This window comes from Festucalex cinctus, chromosome 1, assembly GCF_051991245.1.
Source record: "Festucalex cinctus isolate MCC-2025b chromosome 1, RoL_Fcin_1.0, whole genome shotgun sequence".
Lineage (NCBI taxonomy): Eukaryota > Metazoa > Chordata > Actinopteri > Syngnathiformes > Syngnathidae > Festucalex > Festucalex cinctus.
The window spans coordinates 25,369,634-25,386,125 of NC_135411.1; the positions used below are offsets into that span (position 1 = coordinate 25,369,634).

The following is a 16,492-nucleotide window of genomic DNA, read 5'->3' on the forward strand; positions in this document are numbered from 1 at the left end:
ACAGCAGTCAGTACGTCACAGTTACAAACATCAAACATGCAGCAATGATACAAGCAAAGTGTCATTAGAGACCATTGTGTAACCCAGGTACAAAATTAAGTTAGGAAGTAAAATCTACCTTTTACAGAGGCTGAGAAAATAGAGTAATAAAGACATAACATTCATTTTTAAAACAAACTGAAAAGAGAACGATAATGATTGAATTAATATTTGTACTGTAGAAATAATTTTTACAAGTGCACTTGAAGCCACCCCCCCGTGCTATCAGCCAATCAGAAGCAGCATAGGTCACATTCAGCCTATGGCGAGGTCAGTTTAGGCACGCTTCCGCCCTCTTACTTCCTCTTTTACCTCGCGGTTGACGTGACGCAGTTACGACGAGGTGAAGCAGCGAGACAAGCAGAAAGTTTTGTAAGATTATTTTTTGATAAAATTGATTTGAGATACACTTACTGTTGCTTACTGTTAGTGAATACAGTTTTTGAGCAGTAGCTAGTTCAAATGCTGGTTGGACCGGAGTCAGTACTGTACACCGGAGAACGTTTTTCCCTGCGCTCCATTTTTCCTCTTTTTACGTGGTGAGAGCGTTCGACGGCGCCCAGCCTTCAACGCAGACGACAACGGTCGTTTTTTTTTTTTATACGGACGAATCTAAGGACCAGTCAACGATTCTGGACCACATCTGGATGGCGAGCTAACCCAAGGACCTTCGAGGAGAACGAACACACACAAAAACACAACTTCATATTCCCTGCTGGACGGTTGGTCATGGTAGGACAAACATTTCATACATCTTTCGGATTTATTCTTGGATGTGACAGTGACACAGGACAAGTGAACTTGAAAGATTTAGAAAAAAAGGCCCCAACGATTTGAGTTGAAAAGGACTGAGTTATTTTTTTTGGTGCACACAACTTTTTTTTTTTCCAATTTATTATTTTTCATACTAATTGTTCATTTACATGTTGTAACAATACATGCATTGCTACACAACTGTCAATCGTTGTGTCATTATTGTTGCTCAAACATATGGCTCCATAAGAATCTAGGTTCTTCTCATGCTAGTCCAAGTTTGTGAAATCTATATTTCAAGATTCATTACCTGTTATCTCACTTAACCTGATAGGTGGGTTACAATTGCGTTTCTCCCTGTTCAACACGTCAGCCACTCAGAATCAAGGCTTCCTGTTTATAAATGATCACATAGCATTTCAAAATATCTTGCGCAGCTTGGCAACTTGCTGTTGGCATTTGAACTAACTTCTGGGGGAAAAAAAGTGCATTTTTGTTTGCTTTACAATTACATCAAGATTTGCAGGGTGCCATGAAAAGATTCAGGGAATTGTCAAAACAACAAGATACGATTTCATGTGTATGGAGGTCATACACATTCTCTTAACCCTCAAAATATGAACCGGTCATCCCTGACAGGAAATGACGCATATTTTTCAAACCACTATAACTCTTTAACTGTTTGCGCTAGCAATGTAATATTAACAGATTCTGGAAGCGGAGGAGATGAGCTTTACGGCAAGAGGAACAGACAAAAAAAACAAAAAAAAACAGGCAGATTGTTGTCATAGTAGTATCTAAAGGGTTTTAATTAATATGCGTCAACTGGCGTTCCCACATGGTTTAAGTCTTTAGCAGTCATAGAAAGTTTATGATTCGATTATTAATATGCCACGGCAGCCACGCCCACTCATCAAATGTCCGAATTACTAGTAATACACAACAGCCTCCATACTTATTACACAAGTATACACACACACAAAAGAAGTGTAGAAGTACATGGCACAGACACCCCCCCCCCCCACACCCACACACCCCCACACACACACATACTACCCACGTAAACATGCACACATCATAGTCACACACGGAGAGATGCGTACACACATACATGACACACAGACGAGCGCACACCGACACACTCATACACACCCACACACATACAGACACATACGTAGTACGTACACCAGTCTCCAAACACGCACACCCCAACACGCACACGCACTCTCCCTGCAGCTTTGTCTGTAATTGACTTGCGCTTTCTTACATTTCATCTCATCTCTTATTTCACTTTTATTTCTTTTTTTCTTTTTACGACGCCTTCAATTATTCATCTTCTCTCCTTCTTTCCCGTCCGATTTCTTTCCATCTGGTGGCGCTGATGTTTAATTCACCTCTTCTTCCTCCATCTTCTTCTTCTTCATCTGCTACTGCTGCCGGCTCTTAATTGCTTTTTAAGAGTGCGAAGTGCGCACATGTGTACACGCCTCCACCCCAACCTTGCCTCTCCTTTGTCGTTAGAGCACACTGTACACGTCTGATAGTGTTAGTATCAGCCAATGAGCACAAAGTGTGTGTGGTTGTGTTTTTGGTGCATGAGCAGTTGAAGGCTGTAAATGTTGAGTGGTCGATAAAAACAAGTCCAAGCGTATAGTGGTGTGTGTGCACGCGTGTGCATCTGTCGCAGATTTTTAATAGACGCTTTTGTGTCTAGCCCAGACAGGATTCCAGATTTCCCGATAATGCTATGCGGTCATTACATGGTCATTTAAATGTACTTATTTATCCGTAAAACAACTACTACAACCGCCACTATTAACCAAAAAGCTAGCGCTATGCTATGAATTTGAGGCCAGGTGGCGCTGGCTAGGCTAGACAGCTACGGTACCGATGCCAGCTACATGTTGGTTGTCTATGTTTTCACTGAGTAAATAAAAACAATCCAGTCAAATCGAGTTAAAAAAAAACATGATAAAACAATTGTTGTACAATAGAAAATAACCCACAATGTAAACAAAAAATCCACTCAACCACAATAAATTTAATCCTCATAAATGTGATAGCTCCTCTTGCCAACTATTAAGACGAAAGCAACACCTTGCACAATAGAAATAATCCACAAAGTAAAAAAAAAAAAAAGCACTCTGTCACACCCGAGCACTTCAGTGTACATGAAATGTCATCACGCCTCTCGCCAATTGTTCATGACAAATCTGCTACCTCGCACAACAAAAATAAAGAGAACTAGAAATAATCTAAACAAGTAAATATGTCTGTGGCAAGCCAGTCTCACATGGTAATGAATGTTTGCACCTTGCACCTATCACAGGTATTCAAGTTCTGTACTATAAAAATAAATTGAATGACTGGGAACCATCCATAAAGTAAATAAAAAAAAAAAAAAAGTCTACAGTACACTTAGTCTCACTCAGGGAACAATGGAGCATAGTGTGTGTGATTGCACCTCTCACTAGCTATTCATGATAAGCAAGCACCACCATTGAATGCACAATAGCAAAGAAACCAACATTGATGAGAAATAATACATAAAGTCAAATAAATCTACAACCTACTTGTTTTTTTTTTCACAACCTGCTAAGTTTTTGGTCGCTTGCCAGTTATTTGTGATAAAACCCCCACAGGTGTGCAACAGAAAAACGGAAAGACAACAATTAATCCACCAAGTCAAAGAAAGCCACAGCAGACTCAATTCACAACCTGCAATGTACTTGTCATATAACTAGATGGTGGTGAGGTGAGAGCATCTCTTGCCTGTTAATCATGATTAAAGTGCCACCTTGCATTTGCGACTATGAATAATCCACTAATTTAAACAAAACAAAACAGTCCACAGTATGCTCGGTCACATGCACAGGCAAAATGTACATATCACAACAAATGCGAATGCTCCTCTTGCCAGTTATTCATGATAACCACCACCCTGTACCACAAAAGCAACAGATCGACAGGGAATAATGAACTAAGTCAAAAATATACACTTGGCCAGGCACAGAAAAACGTTAAGTGATTACGCACCTTGCTAAATGTTCATGATAACCATTTCCACCACAATGCAATATTCACACTCCTGAACAAAAAATAAATAAATAAAAAATTAAAAAGCGAATTAATCCACAAAGTCAATACTATGTATGGGCATAATGTACCATTACACTGAGGCCTCACACGGGGCACTAGTCAAGGTATGACAGTCACTATGCACAATAAAAATAAACAATGACTAGGAACAATCCACAGTCAAAAAATAAGTTAATGTAACGCTCAGTCACCAAACGTGGTACAAACCCCTCCAAAAGTATTGGAACGGCAAGGTCACATCCTTTGTATTTCTTGTACAGTATACGTGATATATGTGTGAAGATGTCTGAGTTTCCAATCAAAAGAAAATTTCAGAACAGCTTTTATTTCTGGTATTTATCATCTAGATTAACAACTCAGGGCAGAGCATGTTTTGTTTGTTTGCCACCACTATGGGCTATATGCCATGGAAGAGGCGGGACGGGATTTTGCACATCAGTTTGTTTCCGGTCCGGGTTGCGAACGCGCAACCGAGGGGCACAAAGTTGGGAACACAAGTATTTTTGACGCAGTCCACACGTCGCAAACCAAACCGGAAACAAACTGATGTGCAAAAACAGTCCCGCCTCTTCCGTGGCATATACCCCATAGTTAAGAGATTAAAAGTATTGGAACATGTGACTGATGGGTAATTCTAGTTTCCTTTCAGATTGAATGCTGAAAATGAGATACTTGTTTTGGGAAAGTCTGCCGTCTAACGATTTTCACCTGTGAAAACTGCATTTGCTGTTACGCAAACATAAAGACCAGAGAGCTGTCTATTGGGGAAAAACACTAAGAGAAGAGGGAACAAAAACTGGACATTTTGACTACGCCGTTCCAATACTTGTGGAGGGGACTCACTCTTTATGACTAATACAACGGCTTCTCTCATGTCATTCACAATGAAACCACCACCTTGAAATAAACACAGGGACCAGAAATAATCCACAAAGTGGAGGCCAGCAGGACACAGGACAGTGAGGGCTGCCAACCATTTAAAGAGGAAAAGCAGCGGTGATTAAAGCGTGCGTCAGTTCTGCTTACAGTGTGTGTGTGTGTGTTGTGTGTGCATGCGTGCGTGCGTGCACACATTCCCAGACAATGCGGCATCCCCATCATTAGCCACATCCACCGAGCGCGACCTGGCCCGCCGTGCAAGCAGATGAGTCATTATCCAAATAAGCGCCGCGCTCAGTCAGCAGCGACCGCCGCGCCGTTACTTCCTCTTCAATAAGAATCGGCGATGTGAGCGCTCCGCTCAGGCGGAACCAGATGATGAGATTCCAGCAGAGAGGGAATAAATGAAAAAAAGAACAAAAACAAGCTCGGAGAACAAAACTTAGAAGAAGCGAAGAGTCAGATGTGAAATGTTGGATATGGGATAAGTGGATGGATGGCAAGTTGTTTGCGGTGAGCCCAAAGTCTGCCGTCGAACAATTACACTGCTGAAAGTCATCAAATATGCATGCAGGATTTTTGCCTTACGAGTACAAAACTACAATGGAGATACTTTGAATTGTATTTTTTTTTTTTTCAAGATAGATATGTATAAATCCTATATATCAGCGTTTTAAATAATGTGGTATATTTTGTTTTATATTTAGTCTATTTTACATATTAATAAATATTTTGTATATTTACATCTATTTTCTATTACTCAAATGTGTTTATAATTATTTTCCATCATTGTAATACATGTTTTAGGGTGGCAACAAATAATTATTTTGATAAGCGATTAATCTGCCAATTAATCAAATTGGATTTTAATAAACTTGTCCATCCCTTTGTTCAAAAATAGGACATTATTTCAAATGGAAAGTGTAGAAAATGACAGACATGTCAGAAAAAAGGCAAAATGTTGGTCATTTTTCCTCCAAGGTAACAGATGTTTACAACTCAGGTAAGGACTGGGCCATCTGGAGAGGCGGGACAATTCCCGGTGGGCTGTCCTATATTTTGGGCAGCAAATCGACACATATTGTTTCAAAATCACGGAGGCAGCAGCCCACACATAATTAGCCCGTAAATAAAGATTATACACATCATCTTACGTTGACTGTCTTATTTTCAATTAACTGTAATATCAATAACCCTCACAGGCCATTATATATAGCACTGACTGCCTGCCTTTGTTACTAAGGGTGTCACTGAGGTACAATATCAAAGGTAGCAAAACTTTAATCCATGAATAGAAACAATAAACAACATAACTATATTAAACCTTGTCTGTACAAAAATAACACATAAAAGAGGCAAAACACAATCATAAGTGTTACTAGTAACAGCAACAAAGCATGATGGGAAAGCCTCCTACGATTACCGTTGCTCTCTTCAAATAAGCGTCACCTCAGTAGTGTGCACCAGAAGTGGTGTGAACACATTTCAAAATAAAAGTACTAACAGGAAGTACAGTGTTAGCTGCCTTAATCTTGCTGGTTTAACTTCATTTGGTAAGTGTGTTTTGTGAAGTGTAAAATATCTTATCCCATTTAATGTACATTTGCTGATTGTAGTACCCATAAAAAGTAGTTTTTAAATTACATTTATTAAAGTACATTTTGCGCAAATAAGTAGACACCGAGAAAAAGACTAACAAGTTGTTAATTCTAGGCCTAGCAGACAAGTCGCTATCCATAACACTCATGGAGGTCATAGAAAATACTGGATGTCATCGTTTTTGTTGTGGGTTGCATTCATTTTCTCATTACTTAATTTGATTACACTGACGATGTTGTAATCTATGCATTCTATTACAACCTTACTTTTATGTTGGGAGTTAAGTGCATATTCTACAGAAAACATTTTGTCAACATTTTGGAAATTGCTCTTATGTTCACTGAGACATCCATCCATCCATCCATCCGTCCATCTGTCCATCCGTCCTCTGCTACTTATCAGAGGTTGCGGGAGCAGCAGGGAAGCCCAGATTTCTTTCTCCCCAACCACTTCGTCAAGCTCCTTCGGCGGGATGCCAAGGCGTTCCCAGGCCACCCGAGAGACACAGTCACTCCAGAGTGTTCTGGGACGTCCCTGGGCCCTCCTGCTGATAGGACATGCCCAGAACACCTCTCTAGGGAGGTGTCCAGGAGGGATCCAAACCAGATCCCCGAGCCACCTCAGCTGGCTCCTCTCAACGTGGAGGAGCAGCGGCTCGACTGCGAGTCCCTCCTGGATGACCGAACTTTTCACCCTACCTCTAAGAGAGACCGGACACCCTGCGGAGAAAACTCATTTCGCCCCATTGTATCCGGGATCTTGTTCTTTTGGTCATGAACCACAGCTCGTGAGGGGCGGAAGGAACGTAGATGGGCTGGTAAATCGAGAGCTGAGCCCAAAGGCGAACCTCCTTTTTTACCACAACAGACCCATTGAGTCCGCATCACTGCAGACGCTGCACCGATCCATCTGTTGATCTCCCACTCCCACTCCCTCACTCGTGAACAAGACCTCAAGACACTTGAACTCCTCCATTTGGGACCAGATCTCCACTCCAACATTTTCTGATTAAGGACCATGGTCTCGGTTTTGGAGGTGGTGATTTTCATCCCAACCACTTCACACTCCACTGCGAACTGTTCAAGTGAGAGTTGGAGAGCGCAGATTAGCAACAGATTGTCTGCAAAAAGCAGAGATGAAATGCTGAGGCCACCAAACCGGAAACCTTCAACGCCTCGGCTGCGCCTAGAAATTCTGTCCTTAAAGGTTCTGAAAAAGAAGTCAGTGACAAAAGGGCAACCTTGGCGGAGTCCAACACTCACAGGGAGCAAATCCAACTTATTGCCAGAAATGCAGACCAAACCCTGAAAATGCTCGTACAGGGACCCAACAGCCCCTATCAGTGGGCAACTTTTATGCTTTTATTTTAGACAAAACCTTTGTTTTAAATGCAACATGTAGAATAAACACCAAATTGCTGATTATAGGCAGCGTTCAAGCATTCGTGTGAGCGGATGCATGCTCTGCACCCTGGTAGCACATGAGGTCGACCAAACGCGGGCTTCATAATTACGTTCAAGTTTTTCTTTTTAATCTTTAAAAGGCTTATGTACCTTAATCACAAACCGGGTTATAAATGTCACAAACGAACAATCACGATGGAGTGAATCCGCAATAACTGATAACGGGGCTTTCTGATATTTCTGCAACACATCAGTTCCACGGCGTATTTTATTGTTTTTGCCTGTGCCAAACAAACCAGGAAGATCGTTCTGGTAGTCAAACATCGTTTTATCACATTTTCAAATCAAAATAATCCTTACAAATCTAATTACAACAATGTGCACAGAGCGTCCTTTTCACCTCGGAAAAATGCTGCATTCGAGGAAAGGAGGAACTCATTTACAGTTTACATTTGACCTCGAACGCTTTGAGGTCGGAACTGGTACGCTCTGAGTGGGATCGATTCGACTTCAAACCCTCATCGAATGCGGCTTAAAACCGACATTTTGACTTACAGATGTATGTTTGGAATTGTCAATTGGCGGAGGGATCGGGACCAGGCTGGCTGTCAATCGCGAAAATCTGCGTATAACTGAAACCCAATGAAAAAATGTATTTACGTTTTAAAATATTTTTTTTAAATTACTTTCTTCATAAAGTGTTGGTGAACATTTAATATACATTTTCCATACATTTTAATATACATGCACTGTATATATTATACAAAGATAAATCTATGATACAGAACTTAGATGTTCTTACTTTTATATTTCCTTTATTTTCTTTTTTTACAAGAACATATTAACTTGAGATATTTTGTTACATTAATGTTATTACTGTTTTCCAATTTGTTTATATTTTGTTATAATTTTTTCTTCCGTGTGAGGAATAAGAGGGTTGGAAAATGGATGGATGATGGATGAATGTTTTAAAGCTTCCATTTTATTTATTTATTTTACCAATACATAGTGAGACACGCAGATTTAAAAATTTAAAAAAGTATCGGATAGGCCTTTATAAATAACATTGCATTTTAAACGTACACAAAGGTATTCTTTTCACAAAGTTGTCCTTTATTGACAAAAAAAAAAAAAAAAAAAAAAATCAACTGTAGCCGTTTCATCACCAAGTAACAAGTCAGTCAGGTAGTGGCATTGCCATATGCCTTATGTAACTATTTCACTTTCTTACACAAAACCTGTGCTGATATATTTGTTTACTATTGAGGCAGACATCAGCAGCCATGAGGAGCCTGGAGTATTGCCTGGATGTGCGCCGCAGCACGATTTCCACCTTTAGCATTAACATTATATACACGCACACACACGCAGTGAGTGATTGACATGCCTACAGACTGAAAAAGGATGAGCGTAAATAGAGCGGCGTTGTTCGGTGCAGGGGGGAGCTGAGCTGAGGCATGCAAGCATCGTCCGGAAACAAATCCAAACGGACAGCAGAGCGACAAACAAAAAAAGACGGACAGGCCGGCGGAATGGAGAGAGACTGTTTTTCTGTTTTCCTCAAGTGTCTTCGGCTACTTAAAAAAAAAAAAAAAAAAAATGCCAACAAGTGCCACGGAAGGAACAACCCCAATGTTTGATTGTCATCGGCGGCATAGGAAATTTTCCAACATTTGATATAATTAAGTACTACTTTCTTTTTGTATTTTTTAGCATTATATTTTAAACTTTTAGGTTGTCTTTTTTTTTTTTCTTTTCTTTTTTTTTGTAAACATAATGGCCAATGTGAAGAACATACTTGCGGTTTCAGCACCTGCGGACTCACCTCACGGATTCTTTTCAATTTTTTCTTTTGAAATATTTTTTCATTTTTGGGAAGGCATTAATCTGTTTTTCATGGAAAATGCTTCTGCTTCTTTGTTCGGGAAAGCACGTTGTACGAAGATCCAAAGCCACTATATTTCTGGGCATGTGTAGCATAAGCACATTTCATGTGGAAAACGCTTATTGGTGGTATATCCCTGCTTTTCAAGTGAGGAGTTAATTTATTTAGTTATTTATTTTTTTAATGCATGGTGTCAATTATTCACACATTTTCGTTATTCACGAGTTGGCCTAGTCTGGATATTTTCTATATTGTTACACATTACAAACGTGTTTTTTTTTTTTTTTTTTTTTTTTATGGCCGGTTTGAACGGATTAACGACATTTTTATTCATAAGCCACATTTCATTGGGAAAAGCTGATTTGAGGTTTGAGTGTTTTGAGTTACGAGTTTAGTCAGAGAATAAATTCAACTTGTATCTAAAGGTACCTTTGCATTTTTCTCTTTCAAATATTTGTTTTGTATTAATTTCAATTTTTTAAAAATGTAGCCAATGTGATCTTGCCTTCTGTGGCATGCTATTTTTTAATTTCCATTATCCACTATTGCTGTTGAAATTAGCCAAATTTCCTCATTGTGGGACTAGTTACGGTTATCTTATGTTATACAAAAAAAAAACCTCTGTTCTGAGTAACTATAACTATATGTACTGTATATAAAAGGGTTAGTGATTATAAGATGGCTGGATGTTTGTTTGACAGCAGCTGCCATGTTAGCACGAAGACATTGCACAATGTAGTCCATAAGGTTTGTTTAATTTCGCTCATGTGCTTTCCTGTCCCGTGATTGGCCTGCATTGGACACTGTCACGTCAATCACTCCAGCAGGAACGGGATTGTTTAAAAAAAATAAAAATCTCTCCCTCCATGCCAATTTTTGTGAAGATTAAAAGTATTTTGCTACATGACAAAACATTAAAACTCTCGCCGTCCAGTGGGCTTTTGGTGCCCCGTAAATGTAGCCCGTAGATGGTAATAAAAGTAATTATTTCAATTCGAAGAGATGAGCACGGCTACATTAAACGGCTACTAAGGACCTTGCAGACTGCACAAAAGGGAATATTTGATCAGTTAAGAGACCTAAGAGCTGAACTAAATACATTATTTTAGTAGGGTTTTTTTATGCAAACATTTTACACTAAAAGCTGCACTTTCTGCTTTAATTTAAAGATGATTCACAAATGATATTTCGCCAATGATACGTATAATATTGCAACATAGCAATAATCCATGTATTACAAGTAAGTCCATCTACTATATAACTGAAGGAGGAAAAACTTTTAACATCAAGCAAACGAAGCACTGATTTATTGGATGGACTGTTAGTCCGATATCAAGCAAGTACAGATAGAATATCCGATTCGTACTGTTTCAACTGCATGGCATACTTTTTTTTTTTTTTTTTTTAAGTGCTGAGGCACAGTGGCAAAGCTACTCAACAGGTTATTTGCCATCAGTTACAAAAGGGCGATTTGATGACATATCCAAATCTACTTAGCTGGGCCGTGATAGGTCGAGAAGCTGAGGGTGGATCTCACTTCTCTTCCCAAATTCTCCCTCCTTTAAATACATCGATGGCAACCCGGCAAAAGGAGAAATGAGATGAGCCCTAATACAAACATTTGATCAAATGTATTTTCTTTTGATATTGATCTCTGTCAAGATAGATACTCATTTAAGTCTAAGTCATAATCATTGTTTTGTTGCTATAAGATCAGCATCATTGAAAACATATCAAGACATTGTATGGATTCCCACTGCTACTTCAGTATATTATTCGAGAGACTGGGGATAGTGCAAGACACAAATCCCCCGAGAAAAGATGTCTCACAAGACTGAGTCCACGAGAACGAGATGAGATTTTTGCAAAATTTATAATAGAAAATAATGACAAATATAAATTCTCAAGTTTTCAAAATGCTTTCTTTGAGCAGGCTCATTTTTCAAAAGCTGTGCAAAAAACCGCTGAGATCTTTCCTCTTACTGAAAAGTTTTAGGGCTGCAGCTCTCAAATATTTTGGTATTCGGATTATCTTACTGAAAATTCTATCAAATAAATAAATGTAAAAAAAAGATATGAATAAACTTAAATTTAAAACATGCTTAGCAGTACACCTCTTTCCTCTCTACAAATTCTCTTCATCGATTTTGCAAGGTGACGTCAGATCCACAGCAGCGATTTTGTTGGCTAAATCAGCACATTTGAATAAGCCTTATTGGTTAAAAAGTGATCAGCATGGCAACTGTGTCAGGTTGCAGTGCCGCCGCTACCCCTTTGGGTGCCCTAAGCTTAAAAGTGTGATGGTGCCCCAATTTTTTTTATTTTATTTTTCTTCGCAGCATGGGAGGCATTTCTCATGCAACAATAATAGTTTGCATGGCTTAAAGATCCAACCCCAACCTTTTATTGCGCCATAGACTGGTTCAAACAAGTTTTTGCAGACCAGCAATCATTCGCAATTCACACGGGTTGGGGTGATCAAAAGATGATATGATTGATTGCTGCTTTGGTCTGGTGGCTGGCTGCACGACTACTGAGTAGAGGCTAAACTGCTAATGGTACGTCGGCAGCCTGTGCAGCTTTCCACATGTTGCTCCACTAGCTTGTTTCAACGGGATTGTTGTGTTAACTGTTTTTGAGTACTTACCTTGCACAACCCTCTTCATTTACTTCACGAGATACCACCAGAAAAACGACGGGGAAGATCACCATCTTGTCAAAACTGTTTCATCTTGGGAAGATGACGCCAAGGCACGGCTTGTTTAGCTGCACGTTCGGTCATTGTTTACTTCTTGTTTACTTCTTGTTTCTTTTACTTTCTGTTTACGTCTTCAACTTGCAAACCGCAGAAGAGAGGGGAAAACCTGCTCTGATGTCACTCACATTTCCATCGCATCTGATCACTCGCCTGCTCCCAGCTGCATGTCATTATGATATCACAATTCATTTAATCATGTAGCACAGAGCCCTATTTATATTGGGGGATATTTTGAGGCTGATGTGTATACTTCGGGGGGATTTTTGTTTTGTTTTGTTTTGTTTTTAGTTTTATGAAAAATTTAGGTTGCCATGCAGCTGTTCTGATTTTGGTGCGTTTATGACAGAGATTTTTGATCTGGCAAATAAATTATAAAATTATTCCAAGTACTCTCTACAGTGCTCACGTAGTATTTATTTCTATTTGATACATTGAGTGAGTTTTTCTATGTATGTTTGAAATATCCAGCTGTGTGAGTGGTCATTGAACGCAACAAGAGTTTACCGCCGAACGTGAATGACGTGCTTCGTTTTCTTTTGCTTCTCTCCACGCATCTCTGGATTGCAGAATGTAAGCAACCCCCCCCCCCCCCCCAAAAAAAAACAAAACAAAAAAAACAAAACCTGTTTTATGTAACTGACAATCACAATAAATGGGTTCTTTATGTCTTAAAATGAAAACATAGTAATGTCGCATCCAGTGCTTGCTTGACGATTGGTTTCATTAAAAAAACTGGGATAATTATCCCCTTCCACAGCACATGGAATCACATCACTAACGTAATCACTGTATTGTGAAAGGATTAGTGTCTTTGGAAAAAGTTGACAATATATCATCTGGATTCAGGCCACTACTTTATCGACATATCCCCCCATCCATTTTCTACATGGTATGCCCTCATTAGGGTAGCAACTGACAACAAACACACCTGCCCCGCAAAATGTTTAAAAAAAAACTACACACACACAAAAAACTAATTAAAACTGATCGACAAGATGCGTTACTGCTTTTGGAATCATTAGCACGTGGCAATTAAGAGGGAAACCTAAGACTTCCGTTCATGGAGAACTCCACCATTCACATCTGAAAGCTACAGTGCAGAGTTTAACATAAAACACGGTGACCTGACAGTTAAAAGCAAACGTCTCTCTCGATGTAAAGATGAGATGTTCAAAGCACTACTGAGGTATCTTGTGCCGACATCAGAGGGAAACACGATGAATGTTGAATGTTTTCTGGTCCGCCAAGTCGCTTTTTTTTTTTTGGCAGCCGCGACGTAGAGGAAAACGTCAAAAACTCGCCGCGGGAAGCGCAGGGGAATGTAAAGGGAATTTTTGAAACGGGAGTGGGAGGTGGCGGGGGAGACGACGCATGCAAATTAGCCGCGGCTCCAAAGGGCCCCAGAAACGGATTGATTCCGCACGCGGGCGTTCCAAGAATTGATTTCTAATGTACGACTTGTTCAAGCGAGACAACGGAAGCGCTTTTTGTTCTTCAGATGGAAATCGGGGAATGCATTAGTAGTGATTCTTCTAAGCGGCAGATAGAAGTTGGCTTTCATCCTCGACTCCCGCAATGATCTATATGTTTTTTTGGATCATCTCTCAACGCTAAAAGGTGAAAATAAGCAGCCAGGCTAAGCCAAGCTCCTCGCAGCTAACATGCACCTCAACAGTTAACAAATGTCAATAAGCAGTCATTCTTTTCTGTACATATTGAAAAAAAAAAGCAACTAAAAGTATTTCTACTCAACTACTGGTAGACTGATTCACAATGTTGACAGTCACATATAAAATCTAAATGTTACTCCGTATACTCCAAAAATACAGACATGCCATATTGCACAGATCAAAATGGTAAATGAAGTGCACTAGTTATATGGCGCTTTATTTACAAAAATACTGCCCAAAGTGCTTTACAAAGCTTCACATCACCTAACTGAAAACCACTTGCACCGGACAGTACCGCAGGATTTATTTATTTTTTTTAGTTTGGCTTACTTTATCTAAGATCCCTGGCCATACCGTGGCCAATGGTTTTCTGTCCCATAAATAATAGTTATTTTGCTCTGCCTCATTTATTGACCATTTGCATAGACGTCACATGATCACGTGACTGTCCCACCATGGACGGCGGAAGGAAATGACGTTTAAATGGAAGTGGACGGGCCGCGGAGCGATTTAGGTACTTAGAGACTTTTATTTTACAAATTAAAAGTTATTATTGCCCATCGAGCCATGGAATCTGCTAGTTCAACTGATGTTCGCCTGTCGGCAGAAGTGGAACATTTAGTAGGTGCCCATAGAGTGTGATATTTATCGAAACTGGAGATGGCTGGTTTGAAAACAGACCCTACCTTCTGCCCCCTGCTGTTTTCACGGAACTAATCAAATCGCCGACTTTTCTGGAATTCACGGTGCACGACCTGCATCACTATGTTGTTACGCTCACACCCGGGGGACAATCTACCTCGTAGTGGCAAAGGTAAAACCTGTTCATCATGCTAACTGACTTATTTTTTAAAATGTTATTTGTACACATTCTGTCCTATATTGAAACACTGTGGTTATGTCAAGTATGCATCAAGCCACGTTCACATTAACGATTGTTAATGTGATTTGAAACACGCAATTCGACACCCCTGTTCCAATCTTTGTTAGAGTGTTTGTAGTAAGTGTACATTTACGAGCCGCTATCCATCGACGTCTTTTGTCTTCATTAGTAGGTATTCGGTAAAAAGCAACATTTGGTTTACTCCCTTGTCTGTTTGTACAACCGACCGCACAGCAAGATATGACCATTTTATAATTGAATCGACTAGACAGGACTTCACGCTGTACACTATTCAGTTGTTACAATCCAGGCAGGTGGTTCTTTTGCCGTCCATTGTTCAGGAGGGGGCGTTCCCATGGCGGAAGTGACGTCACGTGCAAATGGTCAATAGCTAGCAGTTAGCGGCTGGCTCTGATCTTGGACACGACGTCCTTCCACGGAACTCAACTGAGCACAAGTGCAAGTCAAAACGGCGTCAGTTGTACAAATCTAAAATAAATATTCAATTGTAAAATTGTTGACACGTTTTAAAAAAAAATATATAAAGCTACTATTAAAAATTACTATTAAAAAGGATAAACTTTAACCCCTAATCATTATGGACAATTTTGCTTAAAACGCCTAAAAAAGGTGCACCCAAAGTAAATTTGAAGCCGTTCTTGATATTAAATATAAAATGTAATGAACAATTAACATACATATTAACAAAATAAATATGCAAAATGCAAATTGATGATGCAAATTCATACATAAAATATGTAAAATAAAAATACGAAGTAAACAAATGTAAAGATGCTATAGAAGACAAATATGACATTAAAAACACAATATATACTATAATATCCTTATGACATGTCGAAAATACAAACAAATCAATTTCTCAAATGGCTGCAACTCTGCTCTCAAACTCCTGGCAGCCCCTCCCCCCGCCCCGCCTCCCTCGTCCCCCCTCTAGCTGTCACTTTGACTATTTCCATCCGTCTGTTTATCTGTTTATCTGTTTTGCCTCTTTGAGGTTGCCTGTGCTGCGTCTCACGCACGCACGAAAAAAACAACAACATGCACACGCTCACCCTTCCTTCTCTGGTCTCCTGGGGGGGGGTCTTACGCAGAGGAAGTGGGACAAGAAGCAGATCAAACTTCAATCTGAGATCCCCCCCCAACTCATCCCCCAAAACCCTGACATACATGTGAAGCTAATTGGCTTGTTGACAGTGAAATATTTAAAGCCAGCGATGAATTATATAAAAGGAGACATCGATTGTGTATTTGCGGCGCCATTAATAAAACATTGACGTCCTGCAGACTTCTTGCGTGTCCTCCAGAAAATACAAACATGGAGAGAGAAAAAAACAGTGATGATAGGAAAATGAAATAGTAAAGGCAGCGGATGTACTTTTCAAAAGTGTTTCCCGGTCTAGGTCATGGTGTCGCCTGTTCACACTTTTGCACATTTTCACACTTGGGTTAGCACTTTCTCGAGTTTTCTCACTTGGCTTTTTTTTTTCCTTCCCAGTTTGGAGT

At 39.7% G+C, this 16,492-nt stretch overlaps 1 protein-coding gene across 2 annotated transcripts in view; it reads right to left on the minus strand.

The window, feature by feature from the left end:
- Nucleotides 1-16,492, minus strand: part of kirrel1b (kirre like nephrin family adhesion molecule 1b) — a 92,293-nt gene that overhangs the window by 52,249 nt on the left and 23,552 nt on the right. Inside the window, exon 1 of one of the 2 annotated variants that reach the window (XM_077525541.1) lies at nucleotides 12,305-12,530. The exons of the other annotated variant lie outside the window; for it this stretch is intronic. Coding sequence (XP_077381667.1) covers nucleotides 12,305-12,323 — 19 coding nt within the window. The 5' untranslated portion in view covers nucleotides 12,324-12,530. Of the gene's footprint in view, nucleotides 1-12,304; nucleotides 12,531-16,492 lie in introns of those variants that run through there. 2 annotated transcript variants of the gene reach the window in all.